The 14,483-nt window shown below is 42.6% G+C and overlaps 1 protein-coding gene across 2 annotated transcripts in view; it reads left to right on the plus strand.

Annotated features, from left to right (window-relative positions):
- Window positions 1–14,135, plus strand: part of WDFY2 (WD repeat and FYVE domain containing 2) — a 211,019-nt gene extending 196,884 nt beyond the window's left edge. For both annotated transcript variants that reach the window (XM_046664042.1, XM_046664041.1), the window contains exons 9-12: window positions 3,586–3,687; window positions 4,555–4,685; window positions 6,567–6,675; window positions 7,752–14,135. In XM_046664042.1, coding sequence (XP_046519998.1) covers window positions 3,586–3,687; window positions 4,555–4,685; window positions 6,567–6,675; window positions 7,752–7,781 — 372 coding nt within the window. In that variant the 3' untranslated portion in view covers window positions 7,782–14,135. The remainder of the gene's footprint in view (window positions 1–3,585; window positions 3,688–4,554; window positions 4,686–6,566; window positions 6,676–7,751) is intronic.
- The last annotated feature ends 348 nt before the right edge of the window (window positions 14,136–14,483 follow it).

Below are 14,483 nucleotides of genomic sequence, written 5' to 3' on the forward strand. Positions count from 1 at the left end.
ATGATTAAACCATGAAATAAGACATGTTTGTTGGAGAAAAAAAATTCTACTATAAAAGGAGCTCTCATTTTTTTTTTACCCCTCACAAATTGGCATGTAACATTCATGTAATGGAGATTTCATAAGAATTTCGACTGAGACTAAGCTGTGTAGGCTTAAAATCTGTTACACAATTCACAGCAAAAGTTCAGGTGAGAAAAAGGAACCATCTATTTTCAGGCAATTAGCCTTTGGGATAAAGTGCCCACGAAAACAGAAAACTCGTGTGCTTTATGTTATTGAGGGAAATGGTGGCTTGTCTATGAGAAATGGTATTTGATGAAGTAAGAATCTTTAGTTTGGTATTAATAGAAATATTAGAAATAATTATTATTGTGCTTCTTTATCAGTCATGTCCTTAACAGTTCTCCAGATATAAATATATACTTTGTCATTTTTAGGCATATATTTAAGTTTTCTCATAATATTCTTTTTTTATGAGTTTTCCTTTTTGCCTTTGAGCATTTAACTGATGCGTTTACTGAATCATCCCCTTTGACAAGTACTTTGAAGTTAACTATTTTCTCATCTCCCTAGAATTATACTGGATAAACTTTCCCTTTGACAGTGTATATTCTTCTAATTTATTTCCTTGCAGGATGCAAAAATTAGATAGAACAGCAACACTTTAAAAAGACAAAAGCAATTTCCCAACTTCTTTCCATGCCCTCACCCAATCTCATTTCAAGAGAGTAGTTGCATTACCCACAATGTAATGCCTTTCAAATGCCAGTAATTAAATGCTTAAGAAGATTAAAGCTTGATTTGCTCAAACCATAAATCCACAGGAGTTCTATTAGTAACTAATTAAAACGATCATTACTGTTAGGAAGTGGGGAATTGTAGAATATTGCTTTTGAAAGTACCACTTGGCCCCATCAGTGTGAAGGCAGGGAAATCAGTACAATATGTACTAGCCTTGCTAGCCAGGCTCCCCGGGTGACTGGTGATTCTGCATGGTAGCCTGCTTTAGATGAGGGATGCCACACCTGGTCTGTCTTGGCTTTTGCCCAGGCGTAACTGACCAGACCAGGGGAGAGCGAACTGCTGGGCTCTTTTCCATCACTGCGTGCTCCCTCCACCCTTGATGGACAGAGACCCGAAGAAGGATAAAGATGTGGTTTCCAAAGACAAAACCAGGCGGTTGGTGGACAGTCCTTTGTGCCGTCTTGCTTAAAAATTATGCCTTTTGACGTGCAGATATATGGGGTTTCGGTACTTATTGACTATTTTAAATCTTCTTTTTGAGTGAATCAGAGCTCTCAGTGAGCAGTGGAGGAGGTTCCATCCATTTTTTGCCTGTCATATTTTATAAACATATACCCCTGAGAGGTATCTGTGGAGCTCCACTCTGGTTATGGCACGTGCCATGCAGTGCTCACCTCAGGAGGTCTGGGACGTGTAATGAAGCAGTCCCTGCCATGAAGGCTGGCAGACTTTCTGGAAGAAAAGACATGTGACAGAAAACTTCAGAAAACTGTTACAGTTGGTGTAGGAAAGAGCATTAGTTCTGGGCATTTAGGAAGGAGTGTTATCATTGTCGGCTAACGTTCTCAGCGAAGGTTTTGTAGAAGGACATAGTGCTCAAAGATTGATGGGGCCTGGACATGCTCTGAGCAGGACAAGAAACACCAGGAGTAAAGACGAGGTGAACACGAGAGGTCGCAGGCAGAGGGTTAGTGCTCATGAGCAGCAGCAGCAGACAGAAGCACTTGGCTGGCAGCCGAGGGCGCGGGGCAGGTGATGAGAACCTCAAGTGTCTGAACGAAGATGGGATTGACATCCCGTAAACGTGTTAAACGTGTTTGTACAGTTAATAAAATCCATTCTTTCAAACTTATCATGTTTTTAAAGTATATATAATACATATTCTTTGTAGAAAAGTTACAAAATGCTTGTTAACAAATAGAAAACATGTCAATTACTCATAATACCACCGCCCAGAAATATCACCCTTAACATGTTGGCAAAGATCCTCCGTATATTTTCTCTGCATATACACATGTGTAAGATTTTTTTGACAAAAAATGGAATCATACCACACATGCTGATTTATTTTTTTCCCCATTCCTGATCCTTACTCCCAATTTCCTCTTCATAGGCACCCACTATGATACATTTGATATATGTCCTAAACCTGCATGCTGCCTTGTAAAAGATGTAGTGATGTTTCTGTGTGTGTGAGTGTGAAAGTTTTTTGTAAATCTTCCTGATTTTCCTGCATTATAAATGTTCTGAAAAATGACAAAAGTTGTCTTAGCTAAAAACTTTGTGTTATTTTATTAAATCTGTCTTTAAAGTGATTAGGGCATAAAACAAAGCAAATGAAGGCTTATTTCTTTTCTTTAGTTTTAATAAAATAAGTAGACCAAGAATCAGAACTCTAAAATGTCACTGTTATGGGGGTCTTTTTGAGACAATGTGTAGCTTTAGGTTCATTTCTCCTCGAAGGTGGGAGAACAGGCTAAATCCCCAGATCTGCTCCGTAACAGGCATTCCCCGAAAGGATTACCTCAATAGAAAAAGGCCTTCCCGAGCCTTGACTGTGCCGCTGTCAGCTGTGAATCTCAGAGAGGGGGCAGGCTCTCATTTACCGCATTTCTCTGACTTGTTTGATCTCAGGCCTCTTTTACAATGTGTCCTATGAGTCAGATTGGAATTCACTTTTGGGAAACCCTGGGTATATTTTTTTAGGTTCCTTGGGTTCGATGATATGTGGAAAGAGATCAGTTCTCTGCACAGATGGTGAATTTACAGAGTTGAACGTGGAACTCTAGAAGCAAATGTAGGGCCACTATATGCATAATCTGTGAAGATTTGCTAAAGAGTACTTTATGGTTAACACATCTTTTAAACCTGTTTGACCCAGTTTAGAATACTCATGATAGGGCTGGGAAATCATGAACGAAGCCAGAATATTGTGTGACCCATGAGGCAAGGAGCAGAGCCTCAAGCTCTGCTGGGCCTGCCAGGAGTGGACAGTAGACAAGTGCTTCCCTGAGTGCCCGCTGTGGTCAGGTTGCATCCCTCCGACATGGGTAGCTGTGTGTATGTGTGGTCTGCAGTTATATATAATTGTACAAGACCAGAGCGAATATAATTCCATACAATCAGAGAATACGAGATGAAGTCCTGAATCCTCAACATTGCTGGCAAGACTGTGTGATATGGCCCCAGCTGTCCCTGGATGCCCCTGGACACCCCTGAACCCCAGCCTAGGTCACACCATTGTCATGGTGCTGTGTGCTTATCCTTCTCGGGCCTTTGCACTTCTACTTATTGAAATAATCATTACTCGTAATATTTCATGTTTAGTCTTCCCTAATAAATTGTAAGCTCCATAAAGGTAGAAGTTCTTTTTATTCACAGCTACATCCCCAGGGCCTGACGCATGACAGGCATTCAGTAAATATTTTTTAAATGATTGAGAAATCACACCTCCGTTTTTAAAAAACGCATCCTGATTCTGTAAGTTTCATCCGTGTCGGTGGCTCCATTGTCCTCACTGCTTCTCACTGTGACCTGTTGTGTGCTTTGTTTGACAAGACCCCTGAATGGTTGGACAGTGATTCCTGCCAAAAGTGTGATCAGCCGTTCTTCTGGAACTTCAAGCAAATGTGGGACAGTAAGAAAATTGGCCTAAGACAGGTAGGTGGTATGGCTGTTTCATCAAAATGAAACAGTGTGGAAATAACTTCTCCTAATGATCTTAGAAGAAGGCGCACCCCTGGGCGGGAGTTGTGGTGCGATAAATTATTATCATGGAGTCACTTTGTGACTGTACATTAACTTATTCTCTTTATCTACTGTAGCTCATTTGTACTGGATTCAGTTTTGTAGTGACTTGTTCCCAGTAAGTAGTTAAGGGATATGATATTAGAATTCCAGTGGCATCTGTGGAAATATACCTTAAAATTAGAGGGGTCATGCTTAGCTCATACTGATACCAAACCATGAAATTATGGAAGTGGTATTTATTTCTTCTTAGTAATTTCACTTTCCCTCTTTTCATCTTAGTTTTAGTTATTTAGACCTACTTATAATAGAGCATTTTCAGTCAGATTCCATGGTTGGATTTGATCCTCCTCAAGGAAATCAAATGTTAGTCACTTAGCTTGAGTGTGACCAAAGTGTAGACAATGGATTGAATCAGGTTTCGTCCATGTTCCTGTTCATCCAACAGCATAATCTCTGGAGATGGCACTTCTTCAGTACACGTGGCTTAAGATAACCTGACCCCTGGGTGGTTCCTCTAGAGTTCATACTGATGATAATTGGAAAGGTCCAAGAAGGGGAAAAGGCAGGCAGTGGGGGGGTGGTACAGTGAGATGTGTTTCCCAGCAGCCCTCATTCTGAATAAAGAGCCCAAAAGAGAGCACACCTGGTGTGTTCCTTCATTTTTCTGGGGCACGCTTGTTTAGCATCCTCGCCTGAATGCTGTTGATCACAGCTGAGCCTACCTGGAGAGGCAGAGTTGCAGAAGCGGCAGCAAGTGTCTGTTTCCTCTCCCTGCAGCACCATTGCCGCAAGTGCGGGAAGGCTGTGTGCGGCAAGTGCAGCTCCAAGCGCTCCTCCATCCCTCTGATGGGCTTTGAGTTTGAAGTGAGAGTCTGCGACAGCTGCCACGAGGCCATCACAGATGAAGAGTAAGTTCCAGCAGTCTGCAGAATTGTCAGGGTTAAGGAGAGGATGTGATCTGAGAGCTGCACCTAGCACTACAGCCATGACTAAGAGTGTCCTGGTGCCTGCTGGCTTAGAATACAGACCATGGCAAGTGGGCAAGGCCCTCCTTTCCACCAAGAGATTGTTCTCTTGTGAGACAGGAGAAGAGGAAGGATGCGCAAAGAATTCATCTGTGCTCTTCTCAATCCCAGGGGCGTGTGTATTGCAAATGGATGTTCTTCGAGCATACCCTTCTGTCTGCTCATTTCCTTGAGTTGCCCAAGAGTGCAGGAACCAGGGTTCACTTCTGGCCCAAGCTGGTATCTTAGTAGAAGCTGAACAAGCCCATGGGCTCCAGGGGTTTCATTTTCCAGGAAGAGCTAAGCCACTTTACCTGAGAGGCAAATACTACCAGTTGCCCAGCTACTCAGTCTTGCTGGTCGGTCTTGCCCAGTAACCCAGGACCTTAGGTTACTGCGCCTCAGTGTGCTTGCAGGGGTGGGACAAATCTGTGTTGTTTGTTTAATGTCTCCTCTTTGAAAACTGCCCCAGGTGTGAACAGAATGCTCTGCAACTAGTTTCCCTTTCAGTGAATTACAGCAGGATCTCACAGGAGACTTCTCTGCCCGTTCCTCCCTCCCCAGCCTACCCCCCGCACCTTGTATACAGTAAAATCATTTTAAGTACCAGGTGGTTGTCTTAAAAGCTGAATGTAAATAGAAACATATTTAAAATGCACCAGAGGCAGTCAGCATTTAAAAGAAATTCTTGGAAAATAAACCAAAGCATTCTCTTACAGATAACCCTAATTTATGTGTTTTTTCGGTTTTTTTATCCATATCAAAAAAAGTTAGGATGCCCTTCATAAGGAAGCATTTATGTTCATTGATTATTTTCCACTCATTATACGTGGTGAAATTAGTAAGAGCGTTCTTTTCATTAAATTAGAGAGCTGCAGGAGACTTTGGGGATAGTCTAGTTTAATTCGTCATTTTATAAAGACACAGACCCAGGGAGTTTAAGCGACTGCAAACTTTAAACCCAAATCTTTAATTCTAAAGATTTTAAAGTGATCATTTGTAGTATACAAAGATCTCCTCTTAAGATTTAACTAGAGATAAAAAGAGGAAAACAACTGGCTTCAGAGTGCACTGCAGAGGAGTGGGAACCCTTGAAACATGATTAGAGAACAGCTGTCCCCTTTCCCACGTCCCTGCCTCTTCTCCGCGGAAGCATTGCATTGTCTCCAGAGCACCTAGGCAGTCGACAAGTCTTCTTACTAAAAAAATGCGTAGGTTAAAAAATACAAAACAAATAACAATGTTTGTTTATATGTTGTTTTGCTTGTTAAAGTGTTAGAATACACAGAAAAACTAAGCCTGCAGTTATACCAGTGAGAAGAGGAAAAAGAAGGGCTAGCCCTTCGATTAGAATGGTAGTGCCTTAGACATTTTAACAAGCATGCTATTTTTCTTTTCTAGTTAAATAGGGAAAGGGAAACCATTTTACTGGCAAGTCCTTCTGAGATTAAACGTGGCGAAAGCACTGTGGATTTTTTTTTTTTTCAAGATTTGTCAAAAGCAGAGGTAGAGATTTTCACAGAGTCTATCATAGCAGCAAATTCTCTAGAAGGACTTTTGGAAATTTCATCATCTCCTTCCCATTTTTGAGAATATAAGAATGCTTTTACATTTTTTTAAAAATCAGAACAGGTCACCAGGGAGTAAAGGTAGCTCTGAGGAGCATTTCTAACAGTGAACAGTTTTAGCCATTTGGGTAAAACTTAGAGCGTAATGTCACCCTAGGTCTCCTTCATTTATCTGTCACGACTTTTCACTCTTGGCATCTTTCTTTATTCCTTCCAGACGTGCGCCCACAGCTACCTTCCATGACAGTAAGCATAACATTGTGCATGTGCATTTTGATGCAACCAGAGGATGGTTACTGACTTCTGGAACTGACAAGGTTATTAAGGTAGGAGGCCATCCTATTGTAGAAGCTTTCCATCTTTGGCCCTATGTAAATATACAGGAGCACCAAGGCAATGTGAGGGCTGCTCAAAAGGTTACCCTTAGCAGTGAGCATTTTTGAGAACCCATAACATGCGAGGCCCCATGCCAGACACTGGCTGTACACACCAGAATAAGACATGGCTCTTAGCCTGCAAGGAATGGCTAGTCTGCTGGGGATGTACTCTTAAAAAGACAGTTGATAATATATCACATATTCAGCAGCCAAAAGAGCAGTACAGACAAGAATTACTTTAAGCGTTCAGGAGCGGGAGATGGTGCTGCTGGAGATGGCTTCATGAAGGAGATGGGATTTGAGCTGAGCACTGAATGAAAGGCAGAACTGGAATAAGCCAGCAAGTCATAAACAAGATCTTTTCCCAGTGAGATCAATTAATCCAGAAGCATTCCTTCCGGGCCTCTGCGAGGACTGTGGTAGGCCACATGGATTCAGTGCCACAGCAGAGGCCCAGGACAGAAGGGGCCACACCTGCGTCATTCCTGAGAAAGACGGAGGCACAGGCTCACCCAGCACGCTGAGCTCTACTTCCCAGGCCTGTGCTGGTCCATTGGTGGAGGCAGCAGCGGGATGAGGTGGTTAAAATAACCCCCTTTGGAAGCTACCAGGCCTCTGTGACTTTGAGCAAGTTTAAAGTGAACTCTGGGAACGTCAGTTCCTTTGCTTCTGAGAATGAGACATCTTGTAGAACTGCTTGGAAGACTAAATGAGATATGGAAAGGACACAGCACATCACTGGGGCCCATTTCGTGCCTAATATTTGTTAGTTCCCTTCCTCTTAAAGGAATATAATCTGCCTTTATTCTCCATTTGCTGGATTAAATTCCCAGCTGCCGTTTCGTGTTTTTGACATTTATCTTGAACGTTTTGATGGGAAAATTCTATTTCATAGATTTAGAAATCATCTCAGTATTTAGTTGCCTGCTACATTAAAGAGTTCACTTGAATTTAATTCTAAGGATTGTTTATCCTCAACACAGTTTCATTTCAGTTCATCATTTATCCTCTTTTTCTGTTCACAGTTGTGGGATATGACCCCAGTGGTGTCTTGATGACACTCACAGGCATCAGAAAGAGAGTATTTACTCAAGAAACGGTTGTTCTAATCCCACTCCTTACTGGAGCTGTAAAGCAGACGTGTGAGAAGTAAGAGAGAAACTAGAACCGGGCAGAGTCGGCGTATTTCATGCACACACGGTGGTGAGCTAGTGAGTGAACACTGGCGAGGGGACTCTTTCAACTTGTTCATACAATATCAAAGAAGATATTTTTTTAACAAATGGTTTATACAGTCTGGCTGCGCTACATTGTTTTCAGTATACTGAAAGCTCTGTGTGGGGTGTTTAATTTTTATATTTTTCAACACTTCATTTTAGTTGTTGCTTTGCGTGTGGGAGAAATGTTCGGGGTATTTGGGGTCCTTATAAAGTAGTTTCCATGTTTTCTTCACTTTGGCGCATATTATGTGGTCAGCATCTTTTTCTTCTCTATGTGTCTACCCCCACGTTCCTCTGCTGCTAACCAGAGTGTATGTATTTACACTGTTTATTCGCAGTGTTTCTGCTTTCATAGAAATCCTCTTCAGTTGAGAGATGTGGAAAACCATAGATTTACCAACTGACTTCCTGAATCACCTGAAGAATGCTCCATTCGTAATGTCTAACTCATTCATGCTCTCATTGAGCAGAAATGACCTTGTGTTTCTGCCTCAGTTTTCTTTTTCGCATGTTAAAAAAATGTCGTGAGAGCTGCTGCCAACCATTGTCATCACAGGAGTAGATTATTATAACTCAGAGCTTCAGCTGTCAGTGCCTGGATCATTTCTAATTCACTTGGAGCCTTCTGAGTCTTTTATGTTTTAATTTTATTGACACATCTCTCCCTCGCTCAGAATATTAAAACAAAACAAAACGAAACACCAAAACTCTGTGTCCTTCCAAAAGAAATGTCTTCAGGATGTGTTTTTCCATGTGGTGTCACCTCTGAACTTGAACATGTTCCTTACTGCGAGATTGTATCCTGCTCTACTCCTTGCCATCTGTATTTTCTTCCCCTTTAAAAACTAGATATTTAAAGATTTTTATCTTAATGTATTTTATCAGAACACTTTGCACACTTTCATACTAAGCTGTGTGATCTGAGACATAAAAGGTACTGAATCCTACAGCTCATGCTGCGTTCCTGTTGGGAATGTAAAAAAAGGGCTTTAGAAAATGAACCTGAGGAACCTGAATTTTAAGGGAATTCAGTCAAACATGATAAAGCGGAATATTCTTGTGTGTAAATGACTCAACTCGGGATATTGAAGTCCTTTTAAAAAAATCTTATTTTCACCTGTAAAAATAGAGCTTAAATTAGCAGCAGGCATGTGCTGCGTGCCTGCCCCATCCTAAGCACTTTACATGTCCCAGCTCATTCAACCCTCACCTCTTGGGAGCACTGGGGGATCACTGAGTCTCTTGGGGATCTCCAGGTTAAATAAAGCCTTGCAGATAAACAGGCCAATTACTTGCCCTTCTTTATCCAAGCCCTACCTCCTCAGTGTCTTATTTGACAATTTTTTGTGGTAGTATTTGAAATCCTCCCTATTTTTTTTCTCTTTTCCTGGAAAGCAGTTTTTTCCCCTCGTGACGATTAATTATTTTTCTTTCTAACTGGGAGAAGTACTACCCACCATACTTGGTTAGCACCCCTAACGCCGACCAAGTCTGCCTCCCGGGGATGGGGCTTCCCAGAGATGCTTCTGCTGTTGCAGCTTTGGGAAGCAGGACCAGCAGGTGTGCCCCCTGCTGCTGCGGTACATGACAGCCATCCCCTAAGAGATCAGACCAGATCAGCCCCTGTGACTGTACTCTAAGGTTGCGTGCACACACACACAGAAGCAATTACCACGTGTCCCTTCCCCGCCCCTTCCGCACTGCCCTTGCTTGCCATCAGTCGAAGCTATTAAAACTAATCTAAGTCTGTTCTGCATGATTGCTCTGTGAGAGAGCTTTAAAAAGGGAATTAAGTTTAAAATACTCATATATCTATTTTGCAGTTTACTACTATAACCTGGAGCCACTTACTGAGTTGTACATAGTAGAGAGCTATGTGTTGGAAATGAGTAATAGAAATGAATCGCTCTGTTTTCCCTTCCTGAACTTTGGCGCACAGCCTGTACACAGACAGGGAAACACAGTGTCAGGGAGGCAGTAGATGAGGCGCCCAGCCGCCTGACGTGGGTCTGGGTTGGGTCTAGGTGAGCTCAGACCCCATTGGGGAAACTGATTGTCCCCACTGGATCTCACCTGTCTACACCGTGATTGCTCTGGTCTGGGACCCTGCACTTCTCTCCAGCCATCTCCCTCCCACCATAGCTCCCCAGGCCACAGAGCCACTTAGAGGTTGAAACCACTTGACACCTCATTGGTGATGAGAGTCATGATCAAAAAACCACAGATGTGTCAAGGTATCCATCACGCTGCCCTTATCTTTCTCCTCATCTGTGGGAGTGCTTGAATTTGGAGAGAAGCGCTAAGCAAGCCAACTGTGTGTTTATAATACTGTGAATTCTTGAGTTTTACATTGAGTATCTCCACCATTTTTCTGACTCAGAGAGAGACATGTGCTGATGTTGGAATTGCACTTTACATAAATTTTGCTCTATTACTTCAACATACAGCAGCTCTGGCAAGTGATGCCTAACGTGGCTACATTAGGAAAGCGGCAAGACTGCACAGACCGCACACGTGGTTGTCCTTTATTTGGTAGGATAAGACCAATCGCATGCTCTCAGTTTCTCCAAAGAAATGATATTGCTGCAACTTTAAACTGCCTGGATGTGTCTCCACAGTAGCAAAAGTGGTTTTAGATAAAATACTTGGAATCGTGTGTCTTTTTATATGAGGTCAATCAACCATGATGTATTTCTCATTTGATTGTTTGAATTGTTCAAAGAATCATAAAATCACAAAACTGGAAGGGATCTTCAGAGATGTAGGATGTTCCAAGCACAAAACACTTTAGTCATGCCAGGCAGTTAGATATAGCTGAGGTGTAAACAAGAGAATCTAAAAGAAGAATTTTCAAGGAACAGTTGTTTTTGAACATTAGCTGGCAATGGCATGAGTGGGAGGAGAGACTTGCACTGCCTTGAGACAGGGAGCTCTCAGGAACCAGGTCTGCTCCTCTTATCATAAGCGAATTTGACACTTCTTTTGGCCGCAGCCCTGTAGTTAGGAGTGTGTGGATACTATGCAATGAGTCAATTATTGCAGGTCTTCCTCAGCATTAACTCGTTCTTGTGGTCTTCCCCAGAGACCATCCCAGTGGCAACATTTAAGTGGAAATCCAGGGGCACTGAATGCACCCTACCCTGTTGTGTGAAGGCTGGCCTGGAGTGAGTCTCTGCGCCTGCAGCATTTGCCCTTCTTAGGAACATCACCTTCTCATGTTTTGAGATTCATTTTTTAAAAGTATAATTTATTTTTGCTTAACAATCAATTTTTAAACCTGAATTTTGACTTCTAAGCAAAGGGAAAGCTCTAAACTATGTATCAAAGTTACTGGACATAAGTATTCATCAAATGAGATTCCTTTGGTTTTGCTTTGTCGTAGTAGTTTAATTGTATGTAAGTGACCTTGTCCACCAAGATTTATATTTTAAAGTCAAAGCAAGAATTTTGTCAAAACATTCTTCTTTTTCTCTCCTTTAAAATAATGTTAACTTAAATTTTTCCTGATGTGGAAGTGGATATCCAGCAACCTGACTGAAAAACACAGAAATTAAGTCCATTTTGAACACTGAGTTTCCTAGTTGATCCTTGAGATTCTAGTCCAGTTCAACCATTTGTTGAGTGCCCACCATCTACCAGGCTTTGAACTAGGCCCTGGGATGACGAGGTCCCTTCCCTGGTATGGGCAGAGGGCATGCAGAGATCATTTCAGTATCACGTGGTAAATTCAGTGATGGAGGTATGCGTGCGGTCCCGCATGGGTGGGGCCAGAGGGGTTTCATAGAGGCAAGGAGTTCTGAGCTGCGTTGGAGTGAGTCAGGTAAGGGCGTGATTTTCCAGGCTGCAGAAACAGCATAAATAAAGGCCCAAGATCTAGCATCAGCCTGGTGCTCAGGGACCACAAGTGGTCTGGAGTTGCCAGAGAATATCAAGCACTCAGCTGCAGTCCTGGAGCCTGAGCTCTTGTCACTGTGACGCTCGGATGCTCATGACCACGGAGAGGGCGGCAGCACACGGTCTGCCGTGACAGGTCCACTCAGAGGCTCATTAGTTTGAGAGTCATGTTTACCTACAGCTGAGGCTAGTATCAGTTTCTTTTTCTTTGGAAGTACCTGGAATTGTTATCTTAAAATGACCCATGGTAACTAACTTTAAAACTTTCTGGGTGCATAGCCCCTCACTCGAGGCCATGAGGTAGAGCTAGCGATCACTGCATGCACACACTTGGCCTGGAAGAACTTACATAATAATTCCACAATTACACAGGTGAGCCAGGCTTAAGGCCTTGACCTGTGGCAGGGGAAGATTGTTCTGGACAACTGTGGCCTTACACTAATAAGCAGCATCAGCCTTTTGGTACATAAGCAGGCAGCTGCTGCCCTCCATTTCTCTCTCGGCCTTAAATCGTCCTTTCAAGTAATGGGTCATTTCAGTACCAAGTGGTAAATGTGATAAATCCTCATCACAGTGGCACTCGCCTAGTAGGTGGAAACCTTTTTCTCCATTCGGTGTCAGTAAAAAGGCTCCGGCAGCCACTGCCTCAGAGACCTGGCTCTGCCAAGGCAGGGACATCCCACCATCCCCCCTCAGGGCTTGGGCTTTCTGGTTCTTGCTATTCCATCCATTTGCCTTTGTCTTTCACTACTCAAGTATCATATATCCATAACTTAATTGAGGAACATCCATGTTTATTTTTAAACTTTAGCTCAACTTTATAACCAAGAACTATATACATACCAACCCTCTGGGTTTTTAGTTTGTATTTTTGCCTTTAAACGTTATCATTTCCACCAAGAGGCCTAACACATGAAAGCAGTGTCTGAAAATTAGATCTGTCCGAAATTGGAGTGGGATTCCTCCTCTGTGTTTCCCATACCAGGCAGTGTTTGAACACACAGCAGAAAGCCCCTCGTCAGAGATGTGGGAAGGAGGTGACAGCTTGAATAAGGGTTGACTTCGATGATTGTTCTTAAGATCCCTTCCGATCCTGTGATCCTGTGATTCCGTGAATGTTGTTTATTATCGAACTGGCCTAAACCATTACCAGCGAGCGACCCACATGTGGCTGACTTCCTGGGATACATGAGAGCATGTCGCAATGCCTTTGTCTTCTGTCATATCTAGTAAGTTTCTTTCTGCATTTTTCCATCTAAAGCCTAGTAGGTTTGAAAAAGATGGTGAACGTGGAAGTTAATCATGGTACCATCTCTTTAAAAATAGATACCTCAAAATGTTCACCTTTGTGAGTCAAAACGTGTATCTGACTTTCTTGGGAGAGAAAGTGTCAGAGAACTGCAGGATGGTTTAAACGTTAGATTTAGAATCTGACCTTGATATTTATGATTCTTTCCTCCTTTTTTTTTTTCCTTGGTTCTCTGAGAAATATGAGAGAGTGAACTATAACACAAAAAGGGAAAATGGTTTGAAAAAAGTATTTCACTTCTATACACTTTTTTCCCCATTTAAATGGATGTCAGCCTTATATCAGTAGCATATGCCCATTTGAAGTATGGACCAAAACACTTGTGTCACTGGTAACCATTGTACTCTTGTATATTTGTGTTTTACGCCATTTGCCTTGCTTTTTAAATAACTTTTTTTCAGTGTACTGTCATTTTCAAAAGAAAATCTTATATGAAAAGTACAAAAACTTATTAACTGGACAACAGGGAAGGTGCTAGCCCCACGTTCGTGCCTGCCTACCACCTTATCCATAACCAGGGACATGGACTCTTCCATGCTGCACGCCATCCGTCGGCAGCTGCAGCGGGCATGTTACTTTATCAATATCTTTTTCTTTCTTTTTGAAATGAGATTCCCCAAGGGGTCAGGCTGAGAATGTAATAAGCCCGAAGCTGGAACAGACTTCTCAGATGTGGTTCTAGCTGGATCCTCCCGGCAGTGCCATGCTCTCTGCCACTGCGGTCCACAACCAGACCGAGCAGTCTGGATACTGACTTCCTGAGTGTGACTAGGTGGATTGAGCAAGAATTTCTTACAATGTTAAAATGTCTGTATCCAGTTCTACCTTCAAATGCTGCTGAATGTTGTGAATGTTTTTAAACTCTGCTCACTTTCCCACTGAGCTTCCCTCTAACCGAAACCGTATGTAGCCATTACCAGTGTAAGACTCTCAATGCAAAGCTGCCTCCATGGTTTAAAATAAATCTCTGTGGAAACCTTCCTGCACCTGTGGTCCCATCATTGTTGTTGTTGAGCTGTAACATGTAACCACATACACCCCAACAGCCCTGCTTTGGGGTTAACTGGGAGGGGAGGGGAGTCTCTGGGCCACTCCTGCACCTGGCTGTCTAGACCCCAAGGAAAGCTACACTCTGGAGACAAAGGTGAGCCACCGTTCATCACAGACTCAAAGTGCAGCAAGTGGGCTCTGGCCCTGTGGTCCTTTTTATTTTCTTGATCTTTCACAGAAGTCTGCTTTAACTATGATTAGTAAACTTTCCAAGCGAGGAGAAAGAGGACTTCAGGGCAAATACAGCCAGGAAAAGCCTCTCTAAACACCCATGAGGCCCATTT

This window comes from Equus quagga, chromosome 6 (genome assembly GCF_021613505.1).
Source record: "Equus quagga isolate Etosha38 chromosome 6, UCLA_HA_Equagga_1.0, whole genome shotgun sequence".
NCBI lineage: Eukaryota > Metazoa > Chordata > Mammalia > Perissodactyla > Equidae > Equus > Equus quagga.